This window comes from Electrophorus electricus, chromosome 17, assembly GCF_013358815.1.
Source record: "Electrophorus electricus isolate fEleEle1 chromosome 17, fEleEle1.pri, whole genome shotgun sequence".
NCBI classification, from domain to species: Eukaryota; Metazoa; Chordata; class Actinopteri; order Gymnotiformes; family Gymnotidae; genus Electrophorus; species Electrophorus electricus.
Genome location: NC_049551.1, coordinates 3,750,326 through 3,778,052, shown reverse-complemented (window position 1 = coordinate 3,778,052; position 27,727 = coordinate 3,750,326). Strand labels below are relative to the sequence as shown.

The 27,727-nt window shown below is 40.9% G+C and overlaps 3 protein-coding genes across 4 annotated transcripts in view; 1 reads left to right on the top strand and 2 right to left on the bottom strand.

The window, feature by feature from the left end:
- Window positions 1-549: 549 nt before the first annotated feature.
- On the bottom strand, window positions 550-14,396 carry c17h21orf91 (chromosome 17 C21orf91 homolog). The gene is made up of 5 exons (XM_027001611.2): window positions 14,310-14,396; window positions 12,864-12,992; window positions 4,652-5,131; window positions 3,969-4,031; window positions 550-3,469 (listed from the first exon to the last, which is right to left on the bottom strand). Exons 2-5 carry the CDS (start codon window positions 12,985-12,987, stop codon window positions 3,303-3,305), a joined length of 834 nt encoding a protein of 277 aa, XP_026857412.1. The 5' UTR covers window positions 12,988-12,992; window positions 14,310-14,396; the 3' UTR covers window positions 550-3,302.
- Window positions 14,397-14,873: 477 nt separating this feature from the next.
- On the top strand, window positions 14,874-19,121 carry LOC118242879. The gene is made up of 2 exons (XM_035535881.1): window positions 14,874-14,917; window positions 18,090-19,121. The coding sequence occupies exon 2, from the start codon at window positions 18,366-18,368 to the stop codon at window positions 19,062-19,064; it is 699 nt and encodes a 232-aa protein (XP_035391774.1). The 5' UTR covers window positions 14,874-14,917; window positions 18,090-18,365; the 3' UTR covers window positions 19,065-19,121.
- Window positions 19,122-19,290: 169 nt separating this feature from the next.
- Window positions 19,291-27,727, bottom strand: part of ripk4 (receptor-interacting serine-threonine kinase 4) — a 15,753-nt gene continuing 7,316 nt past the window's right edge. For both annotated transcript variants that reach the window (XM_035535257.1, XM_027001528.2), the window contains exons 2-8: window positions 26,059-26,350; window positions 24,853-25,001; window positions 24,644-24,693; window positions 23,607-23,765; window positions 23,229-23,338; window positions 22,141-22,384; window positions 19,291-21,929 (exon numbers count right to left, since the gene is read on the bottom strand). In XM_035535257.1, the coding sequence (XP_035391150.1) occupies window positions 20,620-21,929; window positions 22,141-22,384; window positions 23,229-23,338; window positions 23,607-23,765; window positions 24,644-24,693; window positions 24,853-25,001; window positions 26,059-26,316 (2,280 nt within the window). In that variant the 5' untranslated portion in view covers window positions 26,317-26,350 and the 3' untranslated portion in view covers window positions 19,291-20,619. The remainder of the gene's footprint in view (window positions 21,930-22,140; window positions 22,385-23,228; window positions 23,339-23,606; window positions 23,766-24,643; window positions 24,694-24,852; window positions 25,002-26,058; window positions 26,351-27,727) is intronic.

Here is a 27,727-nt window from a genome sequence, read left to right as displayed (position 1 = left end):
GTATTTTGAACTCGACCTGGTGTTCCAAGACTGCCTGCTCCCAAACTAGACTCACCATCTAGCCTAGAGCACTGTAGGAGCAGTCTTCTTTAGCTGTAGACATTCAGTGGTTAAGGTACTTGACTAGTAGTCAGAAGGTTGCTGGTTCAAGCCCCTACCATGTATGGTTCAAGCCACACTACCATGTTGCCACTGTTGGGCCCCTGAGCAAGGGCCTTAACCCTCAATTGCTCAAGTTGTACTCACTCCTAATTGTAAGTTGTGTTGGATGAAAGTGTCACGCAAGTTTAATTGTACTGAGTATGTTTGTTCATCTTCACACAATACAAATGGCAACTTCAGACATCATGAGGATGACCTGTAAACTATGTCTCAATTACAGAAGGCAGAAATGTTCTTTATAAACAAGGAAATGGTGGGAAATTAACATGGCCAGATGCATCATCAATAGCTATATTTGTCCTGGCAACATAACTACTAATAACAAGTGACTGCATTATCCTGGTGGATAGGTAGACACAAAACCATGGCACAAGTAAATAATTAGGAAAATATTTTTTCATATTTATTTACCAGCTTTAAAGAAAATATACAAATCACTTGGAATACCACCTTCACATACAGGACATTCCAGAAACACACATTATTGCAGGAGGGATTAACAAAAGGAAGATATTAAATAATAAAAAGCCAAAGAAGATAACAAAAATGAAATAAATATATACACTTGAATTATTTCCATTTTACTTGAACCATCCCAAATTCAATAAATGTGACAGAAAAACAAAGTGGGTGTTGGGCAGTATGTGCATAATCCTTTAGCACTTGTCTTCATCTGAAACGAACAATTTATTACACAACACGAATGAGGCATGCTCAACTCATTAAATAGTAAATGAGTTCTATGTCTCTAAAGAATATTAAAAATAATTAAAATCAAGAATTCTCTACCACAAGCTTTCATATGCTCCTTTTCTGACAGACAGAACTGATGTGCAGTTTGACATTGCACAGCATACCAAGAAACACACAAGCACATATTACATAAAACATAACTAAAACCACTCAAGAAATATGAAAAGGTTATTCATTTAAACCCCTGATGGGTCAAGTATGATTTGCATCTCTTATAAAGAGAACAGAAGCAACCTTTCCCCCCAAAATGAGCAGAAATGTATAATTGATCTTGAAATGACACATATTGGCTTGGCATCACTCTCAGTAGGCTTCAGTGCAACCTTAAATTAATAGAGGGATTTAAATTTAATTTTAAAACGATATTGGTGCTTTAAAATATTTGCATATAATGTAAGATATGGTACACACAGGCCTCCAGGGTACAGAACAACTTAACAAACCTGCTTTTAGAACCTCTAATATTATTAGCACATTGACAATATTTATCCAAATGTGATATTAACAAATGCAATTTTACTGCTATGTGCTGATTTGAATGTCATGGATAGTGATGTGCTTATGAACTTTAACCCAATATTTCCCAGAAGTGCGCTGCATGTATAATTTTCTGATTGCTGAATATGTAGAGCATACCCATGAACCTTACACCACACCACCTCCCTCTCAGACACAGAACACAGGTATCTAAATTTAGTATGTCTAGAGTACAAGCTTTAAAACCAATAGATGAAAATGTATTTTATGCTAAAACTTTTCAATGTTAAAATACTCATACATAACTTAGACTTTAATGCAAGGCAGTGACGCTGTTCAATATCTGTATGTTGCCGGCTGTTCAAGATCAGTGAACCCAAAACTAGATGCAGGTTTATGCCATGTGGAAGATTACAGGAGGTGATTTTTTTTGTTATATCTTTCTTACTTTAGCAGCATGCCTTTTACAAAAACTCTAAAAATCTTAGGATTTTTTTTTTTGTAGAAAAAATGTTTCACATTTTCCTTTTATTTTCAATGAACAGATTCTCCACAAAATCACAAGATGGCGCTCTGGTCTAACATAACTGCATTGTAATAAACCAGTAATGCATGAAACTGCAAAATATTCATGTCAATAAAAACAGTAAAGAAACATAAGACATGTAATGTTGAAACCTCAGAGGGAGGAGCATTGCATATAATGGGAGAACTGAAATATCTGATTAAGGTTCAAAAAGATAACCCCAGTGCTAGGGAAGAAAAAATGAAATGTCAATTTTTTCATTTTATTCATAAACAGCATTCAACCCTTTAGAAAAAAATAAAAGTATTGAATTGTGTCACCCTGTGGCAACATAGGCTTTGGTTATGCATTCCTTTTAAGGTGCTTAAAGTCCCTTTAAAATGACAAAACAAGCACAGATGTTTTTTTCTAAGCTTGTCCATGCTTAACTGAGGGAACAGTCCCCAAAATAACCCTACATATATTCATCTTTGATGATCAAAGTAAGAATTTTCCAAGTGGGTTATTCTGACCTACCTAGGAAAACACAGACACAAACAGGGATTGGGGGGGGGGAGTCAAAACACACTCCAAAAGATAAATGCTTAAAAAACCCCAAATAAAGAAACACACAAAAAACCTGGTGTGTACATTTTCAGTATTAATCAAAGATTAACCAAGGCAAAGTCTGCCTTGCTTCAGAGCTCCTAAAACCCAAACTGATTCAAAGTTGTGTGTCTTGCACTTGTTTGCTACAGAGAAAAATTGTCTCATTTTAACTGGACACCATAACCTGTTCAGCTCTCATTAAGAAATTCCACTGTGATGATCACAGACAAAGAGAAATAGACACACACAGACAAACTAACTAGGCAAATGTTACCAGAGCAACACCAGAACAAATCAGCTAGACCAACTCTATGGTCCATCAAGCACAGTAAAAACACACTTGAGTTGGTCTAGCTCACAGGAGAAAAGAGTAAACAATGACAACCAAAAGCAATAAATAGAATACAAATAAGAAAACTATAAAACCACAACATGAAAAACGCCTTATGCACATTTATGTTGATGAAGCAATGGTCATTAGAACTATAAAAAAATATAAAAAACGAAGACCTCAGTCTGCATAGTAACCATAGGAAAGTTCCAGAAACACTCTGTCGCTCCAAAAACCCTGAAGTTCTAAAGTTTCTTTCAATGCTTCTCTTGTTCAAGTACAGCTATAAAAATGTTTTAAATGCAGCAATCCTATCTGCTTAAAAGTTTACTGAGCGAGTGAAGAGCATGTCACTCAGGCGTAACTTAAGTTCTGTCTTTCAGATTTGACCACTAGTTTAGGCTACTCTCTTTGCCCTCCTTAGTCTGGAGGCAGTTATTGACACACTTGTGCCCAACTCACATTTCATTCCACTGGGGCGCTGCTGGCTTTGACTCCTGCCCGGCCGATCTGGAGCCAGGGGAGCTTGGCACAGTTTTTGAAAAGCTGCTCGATGGCAATGTGGCGCACATGAAGCTGAGATGCCAGAGAGTCCTTCTCCTGAACAGCTGCCGAAAGCTCTTCGAAGACCTCTGTGTGAGAGAAGGCATGAGAATAAGATAGCTAACTATGTGGAGAAGTGCACAAGATGCATCTAGATAACTTTTTCCTTTCTGGCATGGAGCAGGCCAACCTCATTTAATTATTGTGAGATTTTCATTGGAGGATAGCCTTCAAAAAGGCTTTTCAATTAAGTGCGCCACAATGTCCGTTTCACTTGTAGTCGCTAATCACAGTTCACTGGCTAAGTTAGCATGTACAAAGACAGTGGCGTTTTACTGATAATGTCACAGCCCCTTGTACTGAACACTGAATGGCCAGGCCACTACTGGCCAGCCCCTGTAGTGAAAATCATAAATTTCATTTGTCAGATTTCCTGTCATTTAGCCAGTAGACTTGCACTACATGAAGAATGAACACTACATCAAGAATTTTGAATCAACATACAGTTACTTAGTATGGAATGAGGCTTGAGGTACACTGAAAAGCAAGAACTAGAAATGAGAAATGTCTTGGGTGCTCCAAGCTTACTTTCAATCTGCAGCAGGAGCTGTGAGTTCAGCTGATGGAGCTCTCCTACACTCATTTTCACCACTGGAAATAAAAGTATAACCATAAGCACAGAAGACCCAATGCATTCCATCTTTATTAACACTCATGCTACATTCTGAGAACAGTGCATAAACCAAGTCCTCTTCCAAAAGAAACGCTTGCGGGAAATGCCATGACTCAGAAATATGAAAGTCATACAAGACCATGGTGATGAGAATGACTGTCTCCCTTTTATATTAGCACTTTACTTTAGGCATGAAAGGAACGAGGAGGCGGCACAGAAATAGAGGTGAAGCACAGTTAGAGAGATGGGTAGCTACTGAAGAAGAGACACAGCAAGTGGAGTTTTGGGAAACACGTGTTCTTCAGATCACAGTTATCTTCTATTAGCTTTATTGACGAGGGAAATGGAGAGATACCAAATTACTAATAAGAAGCTTAGTGCATAAATCACAACTACTTGGTCTTTTTTGATCGCATCACCCTTCTGTTATGTTTCCTCTCAGTATTCAAAATGTTCCCTTGCAATTACTTAAAATACAACCTACCACATTCAGCTTGTGACATATCAAGAAAATCTGTAGTTTTATAAGCATCTGGCTAAATTGTGGATGAAGGTGTATGTGTGTCACATGCTGAAGTCCCATTTCTGTAGTACTCACACTCGTCACGGCTGTGCCCTGTGTGCTGCTTGGGTCTGGCCCCATCCCTCTGCTCTCCGGCTCCTGACTGCTGCAGTGCATTGGTCTGCTTGCTCTCCCACAGCCCCTGCTGCGAGCCCTGCATAAGGTCCAGCTCCTGAGGCTCGCCTGCCGATGCCTCCTCTGTCCAGCGCGGGGTGTAGCGTGGCACCTGGGCGTCTGACTGTGCTACCAGCCTGCTGTCGCCCTGCTGTGTGTAGCAAAGAAGCTGGTGCTTGGACCCCCAGTGGCCTGGTGCCTCCAGGGCCTGGGAGTCTCTGTTCTGGGCATACTGTACGATGCGGCTGATCCTCTGGCTTAGCGCCCGCTTCACACCTTCGTATGCGCTCCGGGAGGCTTTGGTGTGAGAGAGCTTCTGGTTGGCAATGAGGTGGTATTTTTCAAAGCAGTCCCTGTGCCCTCGCAAAGATGTGGAGTGCAACAGTGTGTTAGTCGATACACCTATGGCACAAGAACCACAGCATAATTGAATATATACAAAAGGTTTAATCAGCGCCATAGCACTTATTTACACACTTGCATAATATTAAATTGTTTATAACATAAAACAAAAAAGCTATTGCACTAATGTTCATTTTTGATTTGACTGTCCATATGGGCTACCATAATGCCAGAAATCAACACAATGCATATGTCCTATTGTGCTGGAAGCATACTTTGTCCTGTCCATGTCTGATTTTTTTTAAGAGAGATTTGGAGCTAAACCAAGAAGCATACTGGAATATTCTGATGGCCAGGCAAAAGCAGCTTAGTTGTCAGAGGATTAGCCTTTCAAGCAGAGAAAAGCTGGCTGTCCATTCAGCAATGCACACACAGACACACAGGCCAAAGGCTAAAGACTAGACATTGGAGTACAAAGTAAATTATCAGTTGATTAATGAATGGACTTTGGCCACAATCTAATATTAGTAGAATTTTTATTTGTTTGATAAGCGAGAATATATTTTTGTATTAGCCTGTGTGAAGTCAGGATACATTAGGACAAAAAACATTGATATTTTCTAGTGATAGAAAGATTTAAGAACTACGGTCTGAACAACACATGGGGGATCGGAAGCAATCAGATATGGTCATCTAATCAGAACATTCTGGTTATAAAAGCCTCTGTTTTCCTCCTCTGAAAAGCATCCATTATAAAGAGACACCATGGTTACTGCAGACAAGCCAACTGACTAGTTAATGAAGACTACCAACTACAGGTGCCACGAACCTACCTGAACTGGTAGGCGCATGGGACCTGTAGTTTTAAGACCATGATGGTAGAACTATAAATAAATGGGGTGGGGTGGGGTGGGGTGGGTGGGAGGGATATATATATAAAATTAAAAAAACTATGAAGAAAAACATCTCAGGAATATAGACAGTGTCACACCCATCTCAATCGGTTCTAAATTATGTTGTTTTAATGCTATTAACGCAATTCGATTTTGCTTAGTATTTTGTTTTGTAATTTGATGTTTGGCAGATATGTTTATATGTCCGTCCACTTAGAGTGTGTGCTAAGCTTCATGTAATGTTTTTGTGTATGTGAAAGCTCAGATGTATACAGCGATTATGAGATAAAATATGTTTCACAAAAGCAAAAATAAATATAGATTTATGCAAAAGTTCCAAATAAACACATTTGTGAGAACATACAAAACACATTAAAATTTTAATTGATTAAAACACACTAAAATCTAATTAGGCATTTCAATGAATCTTTTAAAACAGAGGTATTAATAATAATTAACTGATAAAACCACAAAATGAAAAATAACTTTTTTTGGAGGACAATGAGCTTTTTTTTTTACAGCTCTCAGAGCTGCTATCAAAAAGAGGAAGTTGAAGAGAATGTGACGTATTGAGCAAGAACCCAAGCTCCAGTCAAGTATGCAGTTACAAGCAGAAACTTCCTTTGTCAGAGTGATTTAGGTCCTACATCTTCACTCCACTCTTTAATCATTAGACTTTAAATTCCACATGGTGTCTTAGATCAGTATGACAAGTCACGCTCCAACACAATAACATTACCATGAAAAACAAACAAACAAACATCAAAACATGAGATCAATTGCACTTCCTGTTTCCAATCAACATTGTTTTTTTTCTGTAGAGGAAAAACCTGAAAAGATGGCCAACAGGTTAGTTAGAAAAACAAACCTAGATGTCTTATAAGGCAAGGGGAAAAACTAAGAGTAGTACTATTGTAGAGGGCAAACTAAGAGAAGTTGTATTTATAATATGTAGTATTAGTGCACTAACTTACACTAGATTTTGAACAATCTCAAATACAGGATTAATATACAGTACATTTGTGATTTGTATTAGGCATAGACAGGCTTGGATTATATTTTAAGAAAAGAAGAAAGACCAGAGGCAAACCCTTTTGCTCCCATTGACAGAGCCTTGTCAGACTCCCCAGCAGGAAGGAACACTTAGAGCAGTATTCCAGACAGAACAGATCTCAAGGTCAAGATCTGACTGTATGGACAAGACCAAAGCATTCTAATTCTATTCCAAACTAAAAACATGCCCAGTATTAAAAGTGACCCTTTAACAATAAGGTATTACACCTTATTGAAGCACACCAGTTTCAGCATTTTCTACAATTAACACAAACACACAAATCTAGAAACATAATGCTGTCTTATTCCACATTCTTAAATTAGAGCCATATTTTTGTTTGCAGTTTACTGTAGTACCAAGACTGGTCTAGTTTAAGAATAAGAACTTCAGAAAATGTGCGTGGGTGGTGGAAATGAAAGGAACCGCCTTCACAGCAGGATCTCTTTCTACATGTGTAAACCTGCATTCAATGCTTCCCTAACCCAAATGTCTTGAAATCAGGTTTTTCAGAGTATGTACAGTTTTAAGAAAATGTCTGTGATTCTTTTGCAGTTACCAGGCTTTGTAGAGGAATGGCACCTAAAATGTTGAATTTATCACAAATCATTTAAGTCATAATATAGACTGTCTTCAAGAAGTCTTATTTAACAAACATGCACTGCAGTGCAATATCTTCTTTTAACAAATGGTTTAAAATATCAAGGTCATAGATGATAAAAGCATGTGAATACGAGCACCTATATTTAGAATGTAGTGTTACCTCTTACTGACAACAACCTCAACCAAAGTCTTGTGGCAGCTGCTGAGCAGTTCTGCACATCAAAGGTATATTCTTCTATTCAGAGACAGCTCAGAGTTCTGCCTTGGCCATTCTAAAATACATAATTTCTAATGCTTGAAAAACACTGATGTTAATTTGCTCCTGTGTTTTGGATCACAGACAAATACCATGACATTGTATTCTATGCTTTCCTCATATATCATAGAATTCAATCCTTTTTCAATGATTGCAAGCCATCTAGCCAAGCAAAGCAGACCCATGCCATTAGACACCCTTTCATACACTTCACAGCTGAAATGAGATTTGGTGCCATGTTTTATGTGCAGTACTTCAAGATCTAATGTTGTGTACATTTACCAAATGTTTGGACACAGAACACCATTCCAGTAGCGACATAATGCAACATCTAGGTGGTCTTTAGCAAACTTCAAACAAGAAACAATAGTGTTTTACAGAGCAACAGTTTCTTTTATTGTATCTTTCTACTGATTTCCAGTCTTATTCAATGTTTTTCTTATGTCGCAGTTTCTGTCACACTGGTGATTTTTCTCACTTGTTTGAGTATTCTAGGCCATGCACATGCACTGGATTTTGAACACACACCTCTAGACAGAGCAGGGCAATATTGTCATGTTTCAGATAATCTTTCTTACTGTGGACAGAGGGCCAAGTTCTTTGACATCTTTTAATAAAAAAAAAAAAAAAAAAAAACCCCACCTCATTTCAGTCTTATTAACTTTCTTATTCCATTTTTTCTAAGGTCCTCCTAAATCTCTTTTGATTGGGCCATATTTCAGCATGACTCGCTCCAATTATCCTCTTTAAAGAAGTCTTTTTCACGTTATGTTGTGTCACGTTATGTTGTGTACCGGCCCAAGGCAGAACTCCACAACATGTATCTGTAGACATGGTAGGCACTTTGCCATCAACAAGGATGGACACTAACAATGTAATGAAACCTGTTTGGGCAGCATTTCAATGAAAAAATACAAACAAGTTTGTGCAACATATTTGTTCACTGAACATTTGTGGGCTTGTTGTATTAACATGTTTTTTAAAGAACAGATCAGCAAGCAGATGTGCATCTGAGCTGCTGGAATCCTCGTTTTTAATCAGAAAAGAATGACACAGATTAGACTGGGTTTGGATAATACTCTGAGACCAGGAGGAAGGTGAGAGGTCATTGTCATGGAAAGTTTGCATCATATGTAATCAAGCAAATGCCACCTGTCTTTTCATCACAACCTTCAAGTCAAGATGCTGTTGAGTGTATGGATCACATTAGTGATCTTTTTATTCGCACTAAAGCAACTTCAATGGCAATTCATCACAATGATTCAGTGTGGCACAGATAAAGCAGGCTACTCAAATAAGGTGTGTGAACTTTAGTTGTTCGCATTCTGCCTTATGGGTTTTCTTCATACATTTCATACCTTTGGGTGACTCTCAAAAATAGAGATGTCAGAATTATTTGAATAAATATTAGCCATATCAGTAAGATAAGGACAGCTGTGAAACATACTAGAAAGTGTTTGTTAGCTGTGCTCAAAGCGTCCAGAATTCTACATAAGGACACTGGATCCTTGACACAGTTCTGTGAACCTGGAAACAGCACTCTGCATGCAGGGGTGCATGCGTTAGTGTGTCTCTTAGTAAAATGGGGACAGAGGTCATTGTCCAAACTCAAACACAGTAGTCCACTGCAGTGGAGTCAGCACCTGCACAGACGAGGACAGGCGAAACATTCATGTGACCACTGTATGCAATATTGAAGTGTGTACCCAAGGACTGTTAAGATCATCAATATCGGTTCACTCAACTGCTATCAGCATTTACAATGCTGGTATAAAGTGCTACTGTTAATGATTATTCGGATTTTAAATACTGCTCGTCATACAGTGTAGCCAGGTCTTGTCTGTGCTTAATAAATAAACTTGAATTACTCCTCTGGTAGTTAAATCCAGTGACTTTAGAAAGGTATTTATAGCCTATTCTGTGATTTTGCCATTTTTTGCTGGATATAGAAAACTCTTTTAAACTGATTTCTGAATATGTCCCAGTCTGCTATTTAATCACTTCACTTTTTGGATTCTGCATTTTGCTAATACTGTTTTCTCTCAGTGTGGTAAGGTCAATGCTTAGAGCTTACTTTCCAAAAAGCATCAAAACCCCCCCTTCTCCAAGTATGTGTAGCAACAGCAATTTTAACAACACCAGTTAGACGATGCAGAACAGAGATCCTCAATATTAGATGAGGACCCAATCAGCAAAAAACAGGGGGAAAAAAATCAGAGACAACACAGATTGCTGACAAGCAGCAATGTAATACAGACAGTATGTCTTTGAAATGCAATTCAGAAATAGAGTATGTTTTTTAAAAGAGAGCACGGCACGGTTTTGTTAGAAGACAATTAAAAAACAATTAATGAATCTGACACACCACATTACTGCCATAACTCAGGATCTCTTGAAGTGGCCCTGTTTTAAAAGTTGCAATTACAGCTGAAAAACACCAATTAGGCTGACCCAGGCAAAGTCCTTACTCAAACAGGCTATTTTTGACTACAGTCTCTCGCACAGAAACACACATGTACAGGGCAGAGAATGCAAACTCAGTATTTTATTATAGTACACCATCTAATGTGTACTGTAATGACTCTAGCTCAGTGACGATCACAAAGCTGTACACCTGGAAGGTGAATAGGTCAAGTCCCACTGCAACCATGCTTCATAAAACAATGACTGCAAATAAACAGAGAAAAACACATGAACACATACTAAAAGTACTGTTCAAGTGACCTGGGTCTCTGGAATGTCCAGTTATGTAGCCATTCTATCTGGATTTTATTCTAACAAGCTACTGGACAAAAACACATTCCCCTGCTCTTATGCAAGAGGATGAGTGACTGCTGTATGTCCCTCAGCCTCCAGCTCATGAACTCTGTTCTATCTACTAAATATAAGCCGATTAGAATCTAAGTGAATTCTCAAGGAATGCATTTCTGCCTTGCAGACAGAGTGGGCGCTATCTTGCAGTTTCACAGCAGTAGACAGAATTAGTCTCACTGAACTCAATAATCTACACGAAGCAGAGCATCAAGCTGTGTAGTAAGACTTGACTGTTCTCCTGGTTTTTGCTGGGTTAATATACATAGCAGCACAGCTGTCAGAGAAAACTGACAAAGAGAAAGGCCACTAAGCACAGTGGCAGCAAACCACAAAAACACTTTCTTCAGCTACTGACACTAATTCCTTGGTTAAGCTTTACGACAGTGGCCTGACGAAAGTATAGCTCAAAGCAAGAAAATGGAACTGCACGTTCATGGCCCAAAACAACGAAACTCTTTTGAGAGTCAGCACATTTGCAGGTGTGTGTTTGTGTTTCTCTGAGTGCATGCATGTATATGAAGAAGTGGAGTGAACAGCTTTATGCAAGTGAGTGTTTTGAGGGTGAACAGGCATGTTTGAGAGCTACTTGTTTCCACCCGTTAAACAGAACGAGGCTGTTGTAGGAGGCAGGGTAAGCTGAACCACACTGCAGTAAACTACACTAAGGGAAGGTTTGCTTTGGGGAGAGTGTGATGAACCATGCTGTGAGGCAACATGCTGCTCAGCGTCAGCTGCAGCGATGTGGGCCATCCTCTCCTGAGGCGAATAGCTCTTGCGCTAAGGCACGCGGCCATTTGCCTGAACTCACAGCGGGTTGCTGGCTGTGTTTACTCTTGCCGTTCCAGTCTTGCTAAGACCACACTGTTTTTTTTTCTCTCTTGATTCTTTTTCTGTGTCTGCTGCATTCTCAAGGCCCACTATTTCATTCAGCCTTGTTTTGCATCCTTTTGTAGCTATATACAGTAGCAATATACAGTGTACAAGACGACCATAAATACTCTATTTATAATTTCGCCATGCTGTGTGGTGCTGCTCACAGTTCTGGGCACCCAACACTCACACACTCTCGTCACTTCTTATGTATACAAAATCACAAACTAAAAACACATTTACTGTTAAAGATGTAACCTCTGCATCTAACAACAGTTTTCAGGGGGCCTGGCCATAAGTAGATGAGCAAAATCATGGCCCACACCCAAAGCAAATAAAGTGTTAATCTTGTGCACAGACTTTGATGTTAAGTGTCCAGTGGTTTTGTATTGAGAAGGCACACTGTGAGAACTCAAGAAAATGAAAAGGTTGTAGCCCGGTAAACTTCTGTTGGTGACTCTCTGCAAATGTTTTTTTAAAGTTGTAGCCTACCTCTTGTTCAGCCATTGGTAGATATGAGTCATTTTCATTAGTTTCATTTTCATTATTTAGAAGATCCTCCAGAATATACTTTCATTTGTAATGATGTTTTTTGTAAGACCATTTTTTTTCACGTATAGGAAAAACAAGGCTGATATATACTCATCATATACTCATCCATGAATAGAAAACAAAAATCACTAAACAAAATATTTAAAACTTTTTTTGTTTAGTATGTCACTGTCATCTTAAAGTCTTAGTTAGGGATCTTAGAAGCATGACATGGCAGCCTCAAAATGTCTGCTTCAAATCTGCTTTACATACATCATGTTTCCATTTACTGTTTGAAACCCTACTGAACCAGGTATCTAACAAAATGAAGCACTATGTTCTTTCGACAATGCAATCTGTGTGCACAATATGCAAATATTAATTTCTGGTTAAAGCTATGAATGCTGTGTGATCTACAGAGAGCTTTGATAGAATTCTGTGTTGTTCTACGCATTACACTGGATTTAAAATCTTTTTTTTTAAAAGGTCACAAAAAACAAAAATGGTGTTACTAATGTAGTCCTCAGGGAATCCACAGCTGTTTTCCAATAAGCCACTCGATAATTACATGCAAAAGTGGCACTTCAAACACTTGTGCTTGTTGGAGCGGCAGATGAGATGGGGGAAACACAGGCTGAGTGATTAATATACAGGGAATGGAAAACACAACACACTATTCCTCCTAACGTGCACAGAACCATTTTTAAATTCTAAAAAATCAAAGATGCCATTTCAAAATCAAACTAACTGACTTTCCTAAGCACACACGCTTACCCTCTATGCTCAGCTCAAAACACACGTGGCAGAAGGACAGCGTTCCTGTTTCCGTCTCCAGCTTACAGATACTGCAGATGTTGTCATCATTTAGGTCTATGTTTACAAAATGCTCCTCATCCATAGCACCTGCACACAGATAAAAAAAAAAAGCTCAATGTTGTATTATCTGTGCATTTCTGGATCTTTAAAGTACAAGACCAGAGTCTTTTTTTACCCAATAAACAGCCTGCGAGTTGTACATGAACAACAAACCAAATATAACTCTAAAGTTAAAGTTATGAAATATCCTATGGTGAGATGTTTAACACCTGTTTGCACTTGCAGAAAAAGGCCATTAAGACTAGCTAAAAAGGTGTAAGTTTTGGTCATACTGCACCATAAACTACTACTGTGAGCCCCGAGAGATTTACATGTGCAAATTATTTTGACTCAGAAATATACATCAAAGTACCTGTATGTAAAGAAAATGATTTGCCCGATAGTTTTTATATTGATACAGTGTCAATGTCCATTTAAGGCAAAACCATCCAATGCAAATGTACTATCGTTACTATTCTTAACCAAACAAAAGTTCCATGACTCTGCCTGGAAATTACTGAATGTTGCCTGATTGCAAGTACAGAACAGCTGCAAGAGAGATGTAACCCATGCTTTAGTTCCAAATTCAAGTTTTTACCAAAAACAATCTTTAACACACAACATACTGATAAATATGGGAGCAAATATTTTAAATCTTACATTTTTAAAGAACATCCAAATCAAAAACCCCAAGACAAAAGGTGCAGCTATTCCTTGCTTGTATCGTCTAGCTGTACTAGATATGCTCTAGGGCTCCGTCTATTTAATCCTGTGCGTTCTGTGCTGACCAATATTAATTAAATCACGTTTACGGGGAGATCTTGTAAACAACGTTTTTAAAAACTCACTTTTTAAAGTTACCTACCGATTGTTAACACCAACTGCCATACTTCAATACTGTTAAGGTCAATAGACGCTGACCATGAACAAAATGCGTTTATTAACTAGTCCGCAATGCCATCTATCTAGCTAGCCATCTAGCTAATAAACAGCTTCACAGCTTTTTGTACCAGTGGTTAACCTAGCTCGCACCTTATGAAAAACGCGTTAGTCAGCTAGCGTAAACGCTAGCAAACCTAGCAAGTATTTGATCTGTAAATGTCAGTGAAACACACAAGCTGGCGTTGTCAGTCAAAACTCAACAAATCATTAAACGGCGTTATAAACGGCGTTAATAACCCTGTTTGCTAACGCTAGCTAGGCTAAGTAGCATATCTAATTAGCTGGCTCGCTAAGCCGTTTCCCCCTCACGAAGAGTTGACCGTTATTTAGCTTAAACTAACTATCACGCCAAAACACGTCTCTTCTCAATAACCACTTAATTTCACAACACAAAACAAGAATATCACGATAAATGGATACTACCTTATTTGGCGTCGTCAACGAAATCCCAAAGACAAACTAGAAGAAATTAACGGGCAGCCTTCGTGCGTGAGACGCTACTTAGACGGGAACCAATATCGTTACTGGAAAGGACGGCGGCTACCAGTACAGCGGCGCTCGCGAACGGAGGCGGAGCCTGTGCCCGTTCCCGAATCACCCATAAAGACTCCGACAGAGGGGGATTACAGGCACCAGCCACCACTGAACCCTCGGTATTATGAACCCTTGGTATTAAACCATAACATACCTCATTTGTTGTCTTGAAATGAATGCGGATTAAAAATAATACGTAATTATAAGTGGCAAAGTGAATGGTCGATAGTATTTAAGGATCATCATGATTTCTGTAATCAGGTTTTTCTGGATCATATCCCAAAGTTATCTTAGATTATTCATACGGTTGTACCATTCACATGTATTTTTAAATGTATCTTTATATTATCTTATAAACCCCTTATTGTTTATGTCATAAGCACCGTAATGTTTTTATTGGTTCACAACGACAGAGGGGTATCTTATGCATGGTACAAGCCACCTTCGTATCCAGCGCCCTTGAACGTGATCATTTTTCTCTTCTTTCAACCTAATACGTATGTCCATTATTTTTGCATTCCTCGTGTACACCAAATTGTAATGCTATTAATACGACGAAACATAACTTACTTATTGCCTTATAAGACTTGACTGGTTACATGGGAAATTCCATAGGGGAATTCTTTCGGTTTCTGATCAGTGCGTCATACAGTTAACTGTCCCATGTTTGAAATGCGGAATAACTAAGACGAAGTTCAATTGTTAAAAATAAATGAATGAATGAATGAATGAATAAATAAATACATACATACATACATTAAAAATCTCTTTATACAATGTAGTCACGCGTTCATGTCGAAATTTGGCCTCTATAGCCTTATTCATTATGCATTACCCAGTACCTTATGAAGCACCGCCAGTAGACCCGTGGCGCCCCCTTCTGAGAAGAACTAAAAGGGGTATTTACACGGTAATCTCGTCCAAGAAATTGTACGTGACATTGCAATCCAATGCTTGAATTAATGCTCGTCCAAAACCAAAGTGTGTCCCACGTTCTACCTGTTTTAGCACTGTTGGTTTAGCCCTTGCATGACTTCGGTTTAGTATGTTGGAGCAGGTTAAACAAAAATGGAGCTCCCATAACTAGGATTGGGACTACTTAATCGTCAGATCACTATACACAACCAAAATATTTATTCGTTCATTCATTCTTTCATTCACTTGTTTAATTGATAGCATAGATAATTGATAGCATAGATAGTATATTCTTATAAATTCGTATTAAACTATTCAATAAATGATGTAACAAAGTAGGAAATATTCCATAAACATGAAATGGATAGCCTCGAATCCTCTCCAACCCGCCACTCTGATTACCACAAGATGGTGCAATGCAACGGTATATTTTCAGCAGACATCACAAGATGAAAGGAATGTGTTTCAAGTTTGATCATGCAGCCTGCTGTTGTACACAAGACTGCTTCAAGGAAACACCTGCATGTTGTGGATGTTGGCAGTCTGTATATCACACCTTCGCTTTTTACAGGGTTACAGGGTTTTGCTCCCTGTAACCCTTCCAACTGTTATATCAGCTGTGTACTCTGAGTGAAGGTGAGGCTAAACATTAACACAAACATTAAAAAAGAAAGCAAAAAGAATTTTAAAAAAGATTTTAGAGTAGGTTCATTTTGATAAAACTTCACTGCCATTGCTCATGTTAGCCCTAGACTAAGAGTATATCACCATGGGCACTGTAATCACTCAGGGGACTGGGTTTAGTTTATGCCTAGGAAAGAAGCTAAATTAGTTTAATGAAGTATGGCATGGCCTGGTATATAGGCTGAGAGTACACTGAAAGAGATTGATGACAAATGGAAGATTAATAGGAAGGAATCACCAGGGTGCACAGTAGTGAGGACAAGATTAACATGTCCATATCAAATATATTTGTTGTCTTTCCATACAAACTGTCGGGAAGGTGCAACTCCAACTCCATTAAAATGTATTTATTACCAAACTACATTAAAAGCATCATGACATTTCAGCCTGTATGGCCTTAATCAGATAAAGGCAAGTCAAGTCTCTTGCTATTCACCTTTTAAAGAGTCCACTCAGGTGACAAACATAAACAATTAACACAGGTAGGAACACCTTGTGGTCACATGAGCATCCGTCCAGGAAATCTTCAACATATGCGTGTGAATGTGTGTCTGTTCTCAAAAACCAGCCATAAATGACTGATAAATTCACTGTCTCTCCTTAAGCACCCACTGCACTACTGCTAAGTGATGTGTGTATCTGTTGGTGTGTGTGTGTGTGTGTGTGTGTGTGTGTGTGTGTGTGTGTGTGTGTGTGTGTGAATGTCTCAGCCTGTTCCTGTGCTCCAAAGCACCAGCTCATAGGCCGTGTGACGAGTTCAGCCAGTTTTAAAGACTGGGTAAAAAGGCTCCAAATCTTCAGTTTGTCTTTGTCTTATAAAATTGATATGCTAATGTTGTGCTCTCACCCACCCACACACACAGGTACACACGCACACATTGTTTGAGGTTACATGCTGCCTTAGACTACATCTTTAGTTTGCCATTTGAATGTATTTTTAAATGTGTTTTGAAAATGTATCAATTTTTAATTTATTCATGTAGGTGTTTATCCATTTGAATTCTGGACTAACAAGGCAATAGCAATGAAATTGAAATTTTGGGTAAAAATATTCCTTTTATTTTTATGTGTAAAAAGGAAAGAATACACTTTAACAAAACTGTCAACATTTAGATTATATTTATTATCTAATGTATACCTCAGTTCCCTGTAAATAAACCTCTTACCATTAAACTGTGGGCCAGAGGCAGAACAGAAATATCTCTCACTGAAGACACTTCTGAACACAATAGAGATCTACACACCCACATGGTGTAATTACAGTGGGCTATAGAGTTAACGCAGGGTATGAATGCTTCACTGCAGATAAGTCACCAGGCCTAATATTGTAGATTTTAGTGAGTCAGAGGTTTACACACGCACATACTTGAAGTGCAGGGTGTGTGAAGAGTGTGCATCCGGAAGGAAACAAAAAGAAAGGGTCTGATTTAAGATGTCCTAAAATACTATAGCAACAAGTATTCACCTGTGCATTAGTTAAAATGCACTTTTATTATTTTCTGTCAGTCTTGTATTTTGTTGCATTCATGTTGCCTTTGTGGTCTCCTTTGCTACTTTCTTTAGTAGAGAGCAATGCCTATTTCAATGGTGACTTATTTACGTATTAAGAAAATACCAGATACTTGCACATTAAGAGAAGTTCTCATAATACTTAGAATGCAAAGTTTAGGATTCCATTTAATTCAAAAGAATATGGTATCCATGTAACAGAATGTTTACAGTTCTGTTAATGTACAATAATATAAAAAAATACATTATTATACAGACTTGGAAAATGATAGTACTGCTATTTCAGTCATGTCAAACGACAAAGAAGCATGACAAAGAAGCTCAGATTCCTAATCTTTACACATTTTCTCAGCTATTAAGAAATTTGAATACCCCTCATTTCATCTGAAAAGGTAAACCAGAAACATATTACCACTAACATTCTGCCTTATTCTTCATTAGTATTTTTCATTCTGTTTAGTACTTTTATATAAGATTTATTATACAGTAAAATTGCACTCTATAAAAAATAAGAATCTTTTCATATACAGCCAGCACTAACCTGTAACTCTCTGTTGGTAGATCAAAGATGAATCCCACAATCAAACTAGGCAGCTTGGTCACTCAGAGCCTATACAGGACAGAGCAGCTCCAGGAACAGTGGCTTTACAATATAGCGCAGCCTTACAGCATTGTAATGGTGGGACCTCCAGCTACCCACATACCCCAGCAGAGATATCTTCCTTTCACTGGGCCTTCAATGACTCCTGTTGGTTACCATCCTTCAGACTACATCATGAGTGCCTGGCTACACAGTGGTGCCCTGATGCCTGGACAACAGACTACAACAGTAGGCACATGTGCTATAGTTATGAGCAGGAAAGTCACCAAACTATAGTCCCAGTCAGGTTTCAAAATCTCCATCCATGTTATGCTTCAGTCCAGGGGGTAAATATAGTGTCAGAGGTTCCATCCTCTGTAGAGGTTCCATTGCATTTTATCCATCCCCAGGTCAGTGAGCAGGTCTGTCTGCCTGTGTGGCCCACACCTGAGCATGCTGTCCTACTGCAGGCCCACGGGTTGCAAATGTATACTGCTGGTGCCTACCCCTACGGCCTGGGTCGAATGTCTGACTTTTCCACCGAGACCCAGGCACCTGCCCCCGTCACCCTTACCTACACCAGCCAGCCAGGCCTCGGGGGTGGATTAGGTATCCCTGAAGACAAAAGCCTCCCTGAGGTGACATCTCTGGAGGATGCCATGAGGATGTTCCAGTATAGCCCTGAGGCTGCAATAGCATGGTTTCCTGAGACACTGGTAGAACCAGAGCAGAAAGCACCCGCCGAGGAAACAAGCAGCGGTTACATTGCCATGACTGATCAGTACTCTCTTGACCAGGAGGTCTGTTTAGAGCACCTCCTGATGGATCCTGAGTGCCTGTCTCTGCCACAGAGGCAGCCAACACCATGGACGTCTTCAATGACATGGAGAATTTTGGTCAGCAGTGTAATTTTCAGATGTTTGGAAAGACCATCAGTCTTGAATTCGATAATGTGACAGATGTGACAGAGTGGGACCATGTTGGCCTGGTCTAATTTTATAATACTAGACATCATAATGAAACATCATGTTACTGTGTCAGTGGTATATAATGGTATCCAATAACAGTCCCATTATTTTTAACAGTATTTACTGTCTTATTCCTTCTTGGCCAGCTGATTCAATAGTACAAACCTTGTTATTTAAGCCTATACTAGAAAACCATAGAGACAAGTACTAATTATTACACATGATGTACTTTAATTTTCCATCAAATACAAAAGTGAAACTGTGCAAACAATATAGGTACATTGGGGAAAATGTGTACAAAAATATAAGATGAAAAAATCTGTTTATGACCTAAATACAAATTAATGTCAATGTAAGGACTGCTGGCTAGCAAAGGACTATTGTCTACATAAGGCTACTGATGACAGAACATGTGGCAGCAAAAATATATGCTCTCACATAAGATTTTTACTAAACACACACACACACACACACACACACACACACACACACACACACACACACACACACACACACACACACACACACACACAGCATTAGCCAGTCTATTTGGTAGCTCTCTGCAAACAGGAGACGTAAAAAACCTAGCAATTAGCAGGGTGGATGTTCCACTCTGAGCGTCTCAAATTGGAGATTGCGAAAGCTCAAGTTCCCGTGGCGTCAGCAAGACATGGCACTGTGGTTTTACACTGATGAAAAGATAAGGTGGTCTGAGGAATTGGCCAACGGGCTCCAAATGAGGGTATCAGCAGGGGGTGGAGCAGCCCCCAGTACTCCCCACCACACACCACCTGCGAGCTCCCTCAGGCTCGGTTCCCATAGCGTGAGCCAAGTAGCTCTAGACATGCTCCCGTCTGTCATGATGGACCAAAGCTATTCTAACGGTATAATTAACCTCATGGTTTCTGGAGTAATGTACATTATGGCCAAGTCAGCAGCTATCAGGTGATATCTTACGGGCGCTGATAAACTTAACTGAGTAAAAAAAAGTCTTTTCATATGTCAGGCATTCTTCTGTTTTTAAATCTTTGAAAATTATTTTCTTTAGAATGAAGGAAGCTTGCCTGGAGGCTACATGAATTGGATGTCTGATTTAGTAACACAGGAATAGTGGACAATTAAACAATACAAGACTTGGCAGAAAGGTAACAATGTTAAAAATGACAAACATATAAAAGGTTAAAATTCAGCAAAAGAATGAATAGGGAGTCCTTGTTGACATGGGCACAGCAATAATCACTGAATGTTCTACTATTTCTATATACAATATGAGTATTTACAATATCCTTTTCCCAATCAGAAATATTTTTACTGCTGGAGAAGTCTTTAAGAGCCCAGAGAAAAGTCCAGAGAAGTAATAACATCTGAGAGGTAACTATATTCTTATGGCCACAACCAAATAATTACAATATATACATAAAGCAGAGCTGGGCCATCAAATCCCTCTTTTGCCCATGTGTGTAATAGTCCATAATTCAGCATATTTTTGGGAAAATAGATTGTCAGGACTGAGAGACTCACAGTGCAGTCTAGGTCACTTTTCTCAGCAGGGAGATGACGTGCACAACGAGTTTGTGGTGTCCTGCGTTGGCTCGATGCCCTCCTGCTCGGTCAGTTTCAGTATGACCACTTTCCTGTGGGGCCCCCCAGGTGCAGGGCTCATGGGCACCGGGGAGGGTCTGGGATGCTCTGGGGCGGGGTTCATGGGCATAGAGGAGGGGCTTGGAATCTCTGGGGCAGGGCTCATTGGCGAGGGGGGCAGGCCGTCGGTGCTGCGGCTCAGCAGCAGGCAGATGGCATCCGTGTATCCGCCACGTACAGCCAGGTGGAGCGGCGTGAGGCCGCCCTCATCCTGTGCACCAGCCACCTCTGGCCACCTCCGCAGGAACTCCTTCAGGACGTCGCAGTGGCCACCCTCAGCTGCCAGGTGGCAGGGTGTGCGCAGGGCACAGTCGGCGCTACGCTGGTCGGCACCCTCCTCCAGGAGCATCCTGATGGTGGCCAGATGGCCACGGCGGGCGGCCAGGTGCAGCGGTGTGCAGCCCTGCGCTGTGCGGCTCTCGGCATCAGCGCCGTGCTTGAGCAGCAGCCGTGATGTGCTGGTGTGGCCTGTGTCAGCGGCGGCGTGCAGTGGCGTGTGCAGGCCAGCTGACGTCAGGTTCACGTTGGCGCCCAGCTCCACCAGGATCCGAGCCACTCGGTACTGCCCACGCTGCGAAGCCAGGTGCAGCGGCGTGCGTCCGTCTGCCGTTTGCCCGTCCACGTCGGCGCCTGCCTGTTTCACCAGCAGCTTCACGATGCCCAGGTGCCCGCTCCAAGCAGCCAGGTGCAGCGCCGTCCAGTCGTCCTTTCCACGCACGTGCACGTCGGCGCCGCGGCTCAGAAGCACGCGCACCACGTTCTCCTGGCCGTGTTGGCATGCCACGTGTGTGGGCGTGCGCCCCTGTGCGTCCACCTCATTTATGGAAGCGGAACGATCTAGGAGCAGGCGGGTCAGCGCCTCGTCACCCTTCTGAGCGGCAAAGTGGAGCGGCGTGTACTGGTCCTCATCCTTCGCGTTCACATTGGTGATCTTGCGGCTCAGCAGGATCTCAACCACGCCCTTCATGCGCTTCTCCGTGGCCAGGTGGAGGGGCGTGGTCCCACGTGAGTCAGGCAGGTTGGGGCTACAGTTATTGAGCAGAAGGAACTTGACTGCTTCCTCATTAGCCAGCCCTACTGCATAGTGAAGCAGGCTACTGCCCCCATCCAGAAGCAGGTCAACGTCCTGTGGCTGAAGTATCTTCATTAGTTTAGCGATGTCCTCTGTGCGGATGGCTTCACACAGTTTTTTCTTCTGCAGTTCACTTGACTCTGATCAAAACAGAAACGTACAGAATTACAGGTCTGGAAACATTTAAAAAAAAGAAAAAAAAGAAAAAAAAAGAGTCTTAGGATACAAGTTAATTGTACAAAATATTACTCGTTGTTATTAACAGAGATTTATACTCAGTGGTTTGGAATAAAGGAGTCATTTATGTTTTCACGTATGGCTGTTCTCAGCAGAGAGCTGCACCTCTCTCACCATTAGTGGAGTTCTCTTTTTCAAACGAGAGGGTGATGGAGCCTTGGGAGGAGAAGGCCGAGTCCACTGAGGAGATGCCCGACAGCCTCTTGGTGTTATTGTCCTTGCTCTCCAGGCTGCCCTCTTTGATGTGGTCAAAGCTGCGAGAGAGCCCCGAGTCTATCTGACTCAGCAGCTCCGAAAGCGTGTAGTCCTTCTCCGGCAGCAGGGCCGACTTCGGCCGCACCGCCTTTTGCTCCTTGGTCTATAAAAAAAGGAAATAAAGAAACAGACTATATTGAGAAATTAGCTAAAAACTAAAGCACTAAAAGTGCTTGTGTGCACAGGTATTTCCACAGAAATTCACATGTACAGCTTGTAAAAACATACTGTGAAATCTCCAATGAATTCTAAAAGATTTGGTTTATTCAGTTCAGCTCAATGGATTCCCCACTGAAATTCAAATAATTAAACTTTTTGGTTTACTGATCAACGAATGTACAAAAATATATAAATGTATAAATAATAAATAAGTAACCAAGTACATGCAATGCATTCTGCTCATACAGGAAATGACTTGGCCTATGAATGCAGGTTGAATAATCTTGTACTGTTGCATTTTCTCACCTTGCTGGGATGTCATCACTTAGACCAAACATTTGTGGTACGTGCTTCAAAAAACACAGCAACAAATGCCACTCAGCTACCCAATGCCTGAACCTTGATTCTGACAATCAGTCATGCCTAACATGGATTTCATGTTGCTTAGTGACAGAACGTTTTGCGTGTTCTCAACGTACCCTATGCTCGGGAGGTTATTGAATTATGGAAGAAAAGAATGTTTGATATGGAGAAATATGAGAATGTAAAATGTAAGGGTGAGATGAAGAAATGTCAAAGAACAAAAAAATAAATAAATAGAAAATGGATGGTTCACAGAATAAAGAATGATAAAAGGTATGTCAGTGTTTAGCTTCAGTAATGCCACAGAGACCCAGTGTGACTTTTACTGTTGCTGCCCTAGGTAGTCATAAAAAGTCAGTGCGTTGGTGTGTGTGTGTGTGTGTGGGGGGGGGGGGGGGGGGTACGTGCATGCTTGCTGGTCTTACCTGTTCGGAACGCAGTGGAGCCAGGCAGGGGGAGCAGTCTGAGTCAGACACTGACACTCTGGACTCATCGTGGGGTTTGGAACACAGTTCCTCAGCCTCGGATGTAATCTCTGCAGGAAACAGCAAACAGCACTGTACTAAATCATACTGCATAGAAATGACAGAAATTAATTAAATAGTGACTGGGAAGAGAAATGTATCCCTGTAGGTGCTCCTTTCTTAGTGTTTATGAAGAGTTTATAGTTTAAAGTGCTCTATCTGTCAATTAAAACAACTGAGTTATATCTGCCCGGCCTCTGCAAATCGGCAGAGCGGCGCTCCCGTGGAACAGGTCCTACACGACGACAGCGCTGCTGTGTGTAATGTGTCATTATTTACCCTGGAAGCTGGGCCTGGCCTCTGGAGAGGGGCTCCAGCATTTCTGCATCAGGCCAAGGAAGCCTGAGCACGCCTGGGGTCGACTGCGGGGCACGGCGCTCAGCTCCGGGCGCACCCCCTTCACCACTTTCACCATGATGTGCAGAATGTTGTTCTCCCCTATGGGCCCCAATGGGAGAAACAGAGCAAAAGCTTTCAGGTCTCTGGCCTCTCTGCTGTTCTCAAATGCAGCACTAGTGCCGCAGTATCAGCAAATGGAACAAAGTTGCTCTTTTTTTTTTTTTTTAAACAGGGGGAAAGGTTTCAGTTTACGAGACAGTCGATATGTGATACATACACAGTGTTGCCCTGCATTGGGGAAAGGGTGCGTATGACTAAGCTAGCTGAAGGAAAAACAGAACAATAGAAGATTACTCTACTGAACTGAGGTACAGAGATAAAGATTTCTGAGAGCTTGAAGATGTTCTTTATATTTCTTATATTAAGTCCATATATCAACACTGAAAGATGTGATTTCTTTCTTGCCAGGTGACTTTTGTTCTCCTATACCAACACAGACTATGGTTTTGGATGCCAGCTTTCCAGCATCGTTCTGCTACAAAAGATTTTTGTACTAAAGACAGACGGCCTCCCAGATGCTTCACTGGTTCCAGTCCCTGGAGCTAAAAACCACAGCTCATGTTCTTGCCTATGAGCAGTAGTGTTCATTCTGTTACAACAAAAGTCATTCAACCACATGTAAAAAAACATCTTGCCATCTCTCATCAGCCTCTGCTGACCTGCCCTGGAAGCCCTGTAGTTAAAGAAAATATTAACTATTAATAATTAAAGTACTATTAGGATTTTAAATCCCCTGGAGCAATTCAATTTTCCTGAATTTTGAAGCTACCTGACTGATCTCTAAATTTGAATTAAAATATCTCTTAGATGCAGTGATGGCCCTGACGCCAGTGGGTTAATTAACACCCAGACGACCCAGAGCACATGGACATGAGCCAAGTGTAGAACCCAAGAAACATAACTCCTTTATATCTCACCTTGATATGGTTTCTTTTGTGTGAGAATCCCCCAGATAACGATCGAAAAGCTGGGTGAAGAGAAAGAGGTTTGGCAGAACATTAACATTAACGCTAAGAACACTGATCGCATGTCTCTTTGTTAACTTCTTGTAATGCATTAGAACTCAGTCGGTGTATGACCTCAGAGCTGCCTCATGAGCTACTTTCACGAAGGCAAAGGTGCTGACCTGTATACATCGTGCTTGGTGTCAGAGACCCTGTCCTTCTCTATGATCCTCTCGGGAGGGAGGTAGGCAATGGTGCCACAGAAGCCATCGCGGCTCATGTCATCGTTCCTGGCAAAGCCGTTCCACCTGGCCAGGCCAAAGTCTGAGATCTAGAAAAACAGCAGAGTTTGTCAATTCACGGCTCCATCTGCGACTCACCTTACGCCATCCACTTTAACCCTTTAGGGCTGTAACGAAGCAAATCTGGGACCAAAACAACCTCTCCCTTCACCTCCACCCAAACACTACAGCCTGATTAAAGCTTGAATGTAATGTTGCTGAGATGAGTGGTTTTATGTTGTGTACTGGCTTTGAGGCATGCCAGTTTCCAGGAAGGCGGGTTGCGTGTTGCCGTGCCCTTGGCTTGCCCTGCAAGTCAGGAAGGTCCCGCGTCTGCGTGTGTGTGTGTGCGTGCTCAGGTGTGTGCCTGCCATGCATTAAGCCTGCTTAGTGTCAGCCTGTTCAGACTGGCCCGGGCCGAGTATTTCCATCCAGCCTTTTCAGGCCGGGGGAACGATTTCCCACCCATCCTCCCACCCTGCACTTACTCATCCATAGGGAGGACAGGCAACAACGGGATAATGGCTGGGAAAGCATTTCTGCCCTCAGGGAATCGGCATGGAAACGAAGGTGAGTGCCGGGAAAATTCCTGTACCCTCATGGCTTGTGAAATCTTGCATGTTTCCAAACACAAATGCTCATGCATGTTTAAAGCTCGGGCATATTTGAGGTCCATGCTTTTCATCTCAGAAATGTGTTATAATTAATAAACGAATGTCAATATGAATTTAAACTGATTGTATACTTATCCTGCTTCTTTGTACAAATACCCTAAATAACACCTACAGTCCACTACTAGCAAATCAGTTAGCAAAAATGCGGTAGCTTAATGCATTTCCAAAAAGCAGCACACTGATTTACTTATCTGAGTGACTACTGTCATGTAAAACTGAAGTTCACTGGAACCAGGTATCCTACTGCATGGTAAAAATATTCCACACAAACACACATGGACAGTCTCACATGGTTTGCAGCAATCAGATGTGCAGACTGAGTGTTCAGCCCACTTGATTTTATGCTCCGTCACTCCACGGATGACCCAAGCCTGCAGTAGACCAAGCCAGGTTTTCCCCATCAGGGATGGAAGTGTGACCCAGTCTGACTCACTTTGACATGGTAGTGGGCGTCCAGCAGTATGTTGGCTGGTTTCAGGTCCAGGTGGAGCAGAGGTGGGTTCATGCAGTGCAGGAAGTTCATGCCAACTGCCGTCTCGTGGATGATGCGGAAGCGCAGTTCCCATGGCAACGGCTCAGAGGCCAGGAGCATCTCTAGGGAACCTGTCTCCATGTACTCCATCACCAGCCCCAGTGGGTCACTGCAAATCCCATACACAGGGAGGATGTACCGGAACTTTGCCGCCTCCATCTTATTGGCCTCCTCAAGGAGCTCGCTGCGCTCCCTGTGATCAAGATGAAAAACAAACAAACCACAATCAAAACACCATTATCATTGCACAACTACAGACGAACATGATAAACAACTGACAAGTGTGACTCAAGTGAAGTAAGGGAAGATAAAGTGACTGCCAGATATGCCGGGCCTAAAGATGAGGAAGTTACAATATTCTGATTCAATGACTGTGTAGGTGTCGAGGGCTGACTTTTTAATGCAGGTTTTCAATGGAATTCCACTGTAGCCTCCAACTATAACTTTACTGCTTGTACCACAACAGAATTTATTAGTCACATTAGTTTGTGTGAATTGAATTCCACACTCATACCAAAGTGTATTAGAAATGAGAACTCTTTTCACATGCAGTCAGTAAGTCATATCTGATTTTTCCCTATATCAAACAAGCATCTAACAGTTTTTTTTAAACAGATCACATTCATATTCCACCATAGAAATTTCAAGATATAATTCAATGCCAGATGCAGCGATCCAGACAGATATATGCGACATGTACAAAGTAAAAGAGATTATTTTAGAATATTACTTCCTGTCTAGACGCAAACCATGACTCATGTCACCACATACAGTGATTTCATAGTTCATATTTTATAGTGACATTACATCAGAAGCATACTTTTTAGTATTTGATGTAATCAACTCTATATCTATAACTTTTGTCAAATATGAAATTACACACCATCTTTTAAACAATCCAGAACAAAAATGTAATAAAGTGAGACCCACACAATCTACTAAAAACTCTGCTTTGCTTGCTTGTACAATATCTGTGCCAATGTCATCAAATGATTGGCTCACTGGCAATGCTACAAATTTATGCATTTAACCATTCTAGAACAATCTTAAGTGTGCTACTGATTCAAGAATTATACTGCATCAATTTGCTAATAGCAAGAAAGAGGCTTGGGGGGAAAAAAAAAAAACAACAACCAAAAAAAACCCCAAACAGTCTTAGGCTCTTTAAAACGGCAAAGAAAAACCAATAGTCATAAGGCAGCCTGAATTTTTTGGAGGTGACAAATGAGGGGTAGGGAAGAGAAAAGGGGGAGAGAGTGAAGAGGAATTGGGTATATTCCATCTGTCTAATCTCCTCCTTCAACCTCTTAGAATCAAACAAAAGCTCTGCTTAAGAAAAGAAAAACCCTGGTCCAGTGCAACCGGTTTGTCAACTCTGCACATTGTCTTCCCAAACCCCAGCAAGGCAGAAGCAGGGAGGACAAAGCCTGCTTTTGAGTAGAGTTTACAGATTGTTTGTAGGGAGATGGCCAATTAGATCCCCGTGCAGATGTCATGCACTGCTGCCACATTTGGCCTAAGCAGACAGAATGCAACAAACTAGCAAGGCATTCTGATAAAAGGACACCTC

Coding starts and splice junctions, on each gene's coding strand:
- c17h21orf91 (XM_027001611.2), bottom strand. CDS start 12,987: ATGGATGAGGAGCATTTTGTAAACATAGACCTAAATGATGACAACATC. Junction 4,032..4,651: donor AGGGCACAGCCGTGACGAGT/GTGAGTACTACA, acceptor TTTTATTTCCAG/TGGTGAAAATGAGTGTAGGA. Junction 3,470..3,968: donor GCTCCTGCTGCAGATTGAAA/GTAAGCTTGGAG, acceptor TCTCTCACACAG/AGGTCTTCGAAGAGCTTTCG.
- LOC118242879 (XM_035535881.1), top strand. CDS start 18,366: ATGTGCTATAGTTATGAGCAGGAAAGTCACCAAACTATAGTCCCAGTC.